General features: G+C 36.7%; 1 protein-coding gene across 1 annotated transcript; it reads right to left on the bottom strand.

Moving 5' to 3' along the window:
- Positions 1-5,640: 5,640 nt before the first annotated feature.
- LOC135211308 (KRAB-A domain-containing protein 2-like) lies at positions 5,641-6,783 on the bottom strand. The gene has a single exon (XM_064244625.1). The coding sequence runs from the start codon at positions 6,781-6,783 to the stop codon at positions 5,641-5,643; it is 1,143 nt and encodes a 380-aa protein (XP_064100695.1).
- Positions 6,784-7,209: the final 426 nt, after the last annotated feature.

The raw sequence follows: 7,209 nt of genomic DNA, 5'->3' as shown, positions 1-7,209 counted from the left end.
TGAATTCAGATATATATATATATATATACATATATATATATATATATATATATATATATATATATATATATATATATATATATATATATATATATATATTGTGCTTACAATGGTGCGTCACATGAACAGTTTGGCCGGGACACCCGTGAAAAAATTTCAATTGCAGTTCATAAAAATTACAGTAAAATACATAACACCAGTGAATTTTTCGTAGACCTGTATAAATAAAACTCCAAGTTTTTAGTTTTCTGTAAAAGAAACCTATTTTGTCGGCTTTGTCTGTCCCGTATCTTATTCTGTCTTGCCTTAGATCTAAAGCCCTACAGAGGCTACAGGGCTGCAAATTGGTATGTTGATCATCCACCCTCCAATCAGCAAATATACTAAATTGTAACCCTCTAACTTCAGTAATTTTCACTTTAATTAAAGTTAAAGTTAGCCATCGATCGTGCATCTGGCAACGCTTTCTAGAGATGTGGGACGCATCCTCACTCTACCACATCTGGGGAGCAACTGAAGCGCTACTGGTCTTCTTAGCCGATGCTTTTATACAGAAAACTCGATTGCTTAGAAAAGATTTCGCGCATTTTTTCTTGTTACTTTTTTATTTCATCATCACGAAATGATTATAGCATGAAATTCTAACAAACTAAAAAGAGATATTTGAAAAGTGAGTTCTTTCTACGTCTATATAAAAATTAAAACCAAATTCCATTGTAACTTCGTCTCATTTCGCAAGAATATATAACTTAATATAGAATTCGGGCCAAAGGCCAAGCGCTAGTACCTAGCTATGAGGTCATTCAACACTAAAATGGAAACTGACGGTAAAAAGGTTTGAAAGTTGGAACAAAAAGGGACAGCTTCGGGTAATCATCGCCTCATCTCCACCAGTCCTTGACCAGTTGTGAGGAAACTGAAAAACAAAATAAAAAAGAAAGGAAAAGTGTGTACCATTTGGCAGGGCAATTTTTTCCTGGTACGTTCACTTTACCAAGGGTTCCCGACCCGCCTGAATTAGGAGTAGGAGGGAAGGAGAACAGGTTTCTCGCTGACCTGTCCCTGACTGTCTTCGGAGAACGAAATAAGACTTGAGAAAGGTCTGTTTACAAATTCTATTTTGGTCGAGTCTGCTACGCCAATGCCCGGGTGAGCAAATCCCCGAGAAGTTTCCTGTAGCAAAGACCAGCCAGCTTTGCAGCTAAATCCCGCCTACTGATTGTGTCACGACTATTCCTTGAAGCTGATTGGTTGGAAATAGTTTCGAAAAGTTGGTTAATCTGTGGTTCTTTCCGTCGTCATTTATTCTGCGATAGTTGTTTTACCGAACTAAAATACGTTGTGCTGATTATCAAAATAAAACTTTATATTATCCCCTGAAATAAAATCATAATACACGTCTCCCTAAAAATGGTAAAAAAACAGGAAAATATGAATGAAGTCAGAAGTGTTCTGCGTTGTTGCAATGTTATGTTTCGTAAATAAGGTTCACGTGAATACGGAGGTGTCTCTGGGAATGTCTGCGTTCGAATCGGTGCACTTGAATCACTGGACAATGATCATTATCGTTTGATATTGTCAAGCGTGTTCGCCATTCTAAATTTAAACACAAAGACTTTCTCAGAGCTGTGCAGACTGATATTTCATATTGATTCCATGAAATTTTACTACATTTGCATAGTCTTAAAATCGATTTCATTGGAATCGTTTACGCATTCGGAGGGATGACAAGCAGTGGCAGCACTTTTTAAAACCAGAAGATACCATTGTTAAAAAAAAAAAAAAAAAAAAAGGACAGTATGATAGGCTGTACAATTCATATTGGATATAGATTGCTGTGAATTTTCTTGAGGACATTAACTCCTTCCGAAATGATAGAATCATAAAAAAAAATGACGCATGTCTTTTTGTCGGTTTACGCAGCTTGTGATGTTTGGATTATAGGCCCAACTTATATTCAGCCGTTTTACTGTGGTTCTTGTTGTGGTTATTCTTGTTTTTGTTGCTGCTGTTATGGTGCTTGTAGTGTCTTCGAAAAATTTTCTTATGGTATCCTAACATTGCAGAATAAACATAGACCTATTCATAAAATACTGGCGTAATTGTCGGCCTATTCTTGTTAACTGAACTTTAGTAGTTTGTTTTAATTAAAAGTAATCGAGATTTTTATGATTATAGTTTGCACCAGAATATTCTCTTAACAAGAGAGAGAGAGAGAGAGAGAGAGAGAGAGAGAGAGAGAGAGAGAAAGAGAGAGACTGATTCTACAAGAATGGCTCCAAAATCAAATGATTCAAGGATTACTTGCAGACTGGCTTGGATCATCTTATGCATAACTTTCCAGCTATCATGTATATTTTTCCTAATTTGTTAAGTATCTTACCATGCATTCCTATCGTAGCCTTCGTTTTTATAGAAATTCTATAGTAGTCTTACGTATATTTACTCGTCAGAGTAATGTAATGTGTTATCCCTTTAGTAAATATACTATTTTCAATATAGTTCATTGAAAGCAGTTTGATAGTTGTGTGTAAGGCAGAGGCTGTCCTAAGATTTGGCCAGCTACGCATGTATGTGTATGAGCTCTTGCTTATACTTTTACATTCATTTTTATGCATTTACATTATATATCGTGATGTTGAAACTACTATATTAATTAAAAGCTACTCTAGTTCCAGCAGATACAGGTAGAAGACTACTTAAAATAAAAAATTGACGTGTAGGCTCAAGCCCTGTCATTGTTTCAATATATAAGAATTTTATGTGTAGGCCTATGTCTTGACATTGCTTCAAAATATAAGAATTTGACATGTAGGCCTATGGCCTGTCATTGCCTCAAAGCATATGAAATTGAAAAGTAGGCCTATGTCTTGTCATTGCCTCAAAATATAAGAATCTAACGTGTAGGCCTATGTCCTGTCATTGCCTCAAAATATAAGAATTTGGTGCTGGCCTATGCCTTGCCATTGCCTCAAAATGTAAGAAATTGACGAGTAGGCCTATGCCCTGTCATTGACTCAAAATATAAGAAATTGACGTGTAAGCCTAATCTCTCAATGATATTAACATTTGAAATGCAGGATTATGATGAATTAATACCCTAACATCACTCAACATCACCTAACGGAGTCAAATCCGTACTGGTAATCATTTGGACTGTTAACTAGTGTGACGTCATTCCCCTTTCGAGAGCTAACCAATCACAAGCGTTCATTGGGCGGGCTAAGCTGCAAAGCTGGCTGGACTTTGCTATAGTAAGGCACAAACCTCGGTTTTTTTTTCCTTTGCCTTAACCCTAGGTTAGGTTAGGTTAGTTGTCGGAGATTACCTTCGAGATATCTGGGTGTGGGAAACATAAAGAGATTATTTTCAAGAAGATTCTATGGTTAGTTTTGCAGGGATGGTCCCGTTACGGGTTACAGTTCGGGAATATGCGGCCGGGTGCATATTCCTGAACTGGAACGGAGTACCGGACCCTTGCCTGAAAAAAGTGGGACGCTGTATCTGAAAAAATAACCAAAGAATCTTTTTGAAAATAATCTCATTATGCTTACCACACCCAAATTCCCTGGGAAGTTTTCTTTAACATAACCTAACTTAACTTAGGGGCAGGGCAAAGATACCAGGGCAGGTGCAATATTGGTATACATCTCTGGAATTTGCGCCCGGGTACGTTTGTTACCGGCAGCTGAGTACCTACAATTTGAACCAGCAGGAGTTGCTGTTTGCATCGAATTCTAGATGCGAAATTGAGGAAAATGAAAAGATGAGTTGATGATAATTGTAGATTGTATTAATAGTGTTGTATATAACCGGTTTCCTAAGAAGGCATTATAGAGATGAAGTAAGTGTTGTTTAAGGTCTGCCTGTAAGCTGCCAGTCACCCAGTATCTTGATATAAAACTCGCTGCTTTAATTAGGCAAAGAGAGTGAATTAGTTAACATATTTTAATTAGTATGTTTCTTTGTTGATTAACATGCTTGCATGAAGATGCAGTCACGTTTTATATACATACATATATGTATAATATACATGAATTTCTGACTGACATCGAGATCGAAACAAGGTCTTCCAATTGAAAGGCAAGGAGGGTGCCACTAACTGAAAAACCCGGGTTCGAGCCCAATCGTGAGTAAGAAACTGATTTCTGTTCCACACGTGCCTGTGTTGATTACTTCAATATATATAATTTAAATAAATATATGTATATATATGCGTACATATATACATATATATATATATATATATATATATATATATATACATATATATATATATATATATATGTGTGTGTGTGTGTGTGTGTTTGTGTGTGTGTGGGTGTGGTGGCTATATATTTTTGTTTTATTTTTGTTAATATATGACTATATAAAAATAAACATTTTTACTGAAAATTGAACGTATATATATATATATATATATATATATATATATATATATATTATATATATATATATATATATATATATATATACATATGTTACAGGGAATATATATATTCTCTGATATTTTCAGGGAATGTGCATAATGCCTGATTCACTCAGAGGATATGTATATTCCATGAAATTTTTAGTGAATATACATATTCCCTGATTATTCGGCCTTATTATTATACTGATTCCCTGAATCGTGTTTGGTGTGGAAGAACAATGAAATAAATAGCTGAAACGATAAACAAAGCCTTGTTTTCACAATGTAAACTTGTATGGTATGGTAGAATAATGGAATAAATCACTAAAAACAGTAATACACTTCTGTAATATTTTATTTATCACATAAAACACTGGGATGTAACAAAATTTATTATGAACAGAAAATAAAACTTGTCTGTCACAAAATACTCATTTAAAATAAAACTAGTAAAAAAATAATAAGGATCGTTCTAATATTTAGAACGAAGCCTTGTTTTCACAATGCAAACTTGCATGACATCGCGAGTTGCATTTAACTTTCAGCTTAAAACATTTACATCGATTTGTTTGACAACGTTTTGAACCAGCACAGTTGCATTTGGCGAAACCTTGACCACCTGACTTCGACTCTTGCTGCACAGCAGTTCGAAGCGAAACAATCCTATCGGTTGTCACAAGGTCTTTTGAATACAGTTCATACGTACATAAATCAAACTGATTCCTGGTATATTTCTCACTCAGTATACCACTCTTCACTGCAATCGTGTAATTGTCATTTTCGTCAATATCCATAATTATTCCCATGATAGTCCTTGGATCCCCACGACCCCTATCCACCATTGGTAACGGAATCGTTACATTGTTCCCGACGTTACCACGGTCCATAATACGACGACTTCGTTTAACCATACGTTCAGCTTGTGAAAGCTGTGCTTCGCACGCACGTTTTCGCTGAGAGGTAATATTCTTTTGACGAACGGAGAGTGGTGATGTTGGTTCGACAGCAGGTGGTTCAGCAGTAACTGGTTCGACAGCAGATGGTTCGGCAGTAACTTGTTCGACAGCAGGTGGTTCGACAGCTGTAGAGAGAGAGAGAGAGAGAGAGAGAGAGAGAGAGAGAGAGAGAGAGAGAGAACATTACACTCACTACAATCCACATAATAACATAAAAATACAGTGTATTGAGGGAAATTTGTTATCCGTTCGACCATAAGGATACCCTACTGACTAACCTCTAATCACAGTCGTGCACAATACTCCCAGTGCAGTGACTTGTTCGACAGCAGGTGGTTTAGCAGTAACTGGTTCGACAGCAGGTGGTTCATCTGAAGTTGTTTCTTCCGTAATTACTGCCAGCAAATCGTCCTCACTTTGGAGACGGTGAATTACATCATGTGGAAGAGCTGAAGTTGTCAGTCCTACTTTTGCATCGGATCCAAACAATGCAGCAAATGGTGACCTTCTACTGCCAGAATGGTAGCTAGAGTTTTTTTGAAACTGCACAAATTTTAAACCAACTGTCCAGTCTGTTGTATTATTATCACTCAACCAGGCTACCAACTTATCTTTAATATCACAGTTTGCTCGTTCAACTGACCCCTGGCTCTGAGGATGTCTAGGTTTTCCATGAACCATTACGAGATCAGGCCAAAGAAGTTTAAGTTCTGTAATAACACAAGCAGTAAACTCCGATCCGTTGTCACTTTGTAGAATTTCCGGTGCACCAAGTAAAAGAAAAATATCCAACAGCTGATACGCAACTTCTGCAGCACGTTTTGATGTGAGAGGTCTCAATACACAGAACTTTGTAAGATGATCTTGGTAGACCATTATCCACTTATAGTTGCCTTGCTTCATCGCCTGCATGTCTAGAAGGTCAACTTGTGATCTGGAGCCAAAGTTCTTTGTCAGAATAGGTCGAACAACAGTCCCTTTGGTTGTTGGTCGCTTACGTTTACGCTGACATTCGATGCACAGTAATTTGTAGATAGATATTGCATCATGGGTAATGTTGGCATACTTTTTAGATAATTCCTTTACCATCTTATCGCGCCCTCCGTGGCCAGTTGCAATATGAGCACGCTTAATAATGTCGAATGTATCCTCCAATGTAGCAAAATAGATGGGATCTTCATTGGCAGTCCGTCTTTTAATCAACTTGAGAACATCACCACACTTGAGGATCTTATACTTCTTCAGAAGGTAGTATTCATGAGGCGTCTTTTTGCCTGACTTGTCAATTGCTGTCAGTTCTGAAATAATTTCGTTATACTGTTCTTTTGGAAGCAAGACAGATTTCTTTCCTTCACTTCTTTGGAATAATTCTTCCCGAAAATGTGCTTCTAAATCACGCTCAGTTGGATTTGCCATGGTGTTGACAGTAGGAAGGATGGCGTATGACTGGTGAGTTAAACTTTGCCTGACCTTGTAGTGTTGAGGGGGGGTTATAGCACCGGGGTTGGAAGGTGGTAATTAGATGGACTCCTACCATGGTTCGCTAGTTCAGTGGTTTACATTGTGTTTACATTTAAGTTTACATTGTGAAAACAAGGCTTTGTTTATCGTTTCAGCTATTCATTTCATTTTTCTTTCATACCAAACACGATTCAGGGAATCTGTATAATAATAAGGCCGAATAATCAGGGAATATGTATATTCACTAAAAATTTTAGGGAATATACATATCCTCTGAGTGAATCAGACATTATGCACATTCCCTGAAAATATCAGAGAATATATATATTCCCTGATTATACAGATTCACTGTAACATATGTATATATATATATATATATAT

This window comes from Macrobrachium nipponense, chromosome 4 (assembly GCF_015104395.2).
Source record: "Macrobrachium nipponense isolate FS-2020 chromosome 4, ASM1510439v2, whole genome shotgun sequence".
In the NCBI taxonomy this organism is placed as follows: domain Eukaryota; kingdom Metazoa; phylum Arthropoda; class Malacostraca; order Decapoda; family Palaemonidae; genus Macrobrachium; species Macrobrachium nipponense.
Note: the sequence above shows the minus strand (reverse complement) of the source record. Positions and strands in the feature narration are given on the sequence as shown.

What these genes read in the sequence shown, in the direction of transcription:
- LOC135211308 (XM_064244625.1), bottom strand. Translation starts at nt 6,783, where the DNA reads ATGGCAAATCCAACTGAGCGTGATTTAGAAGCACATTTTCGGGAAGAA.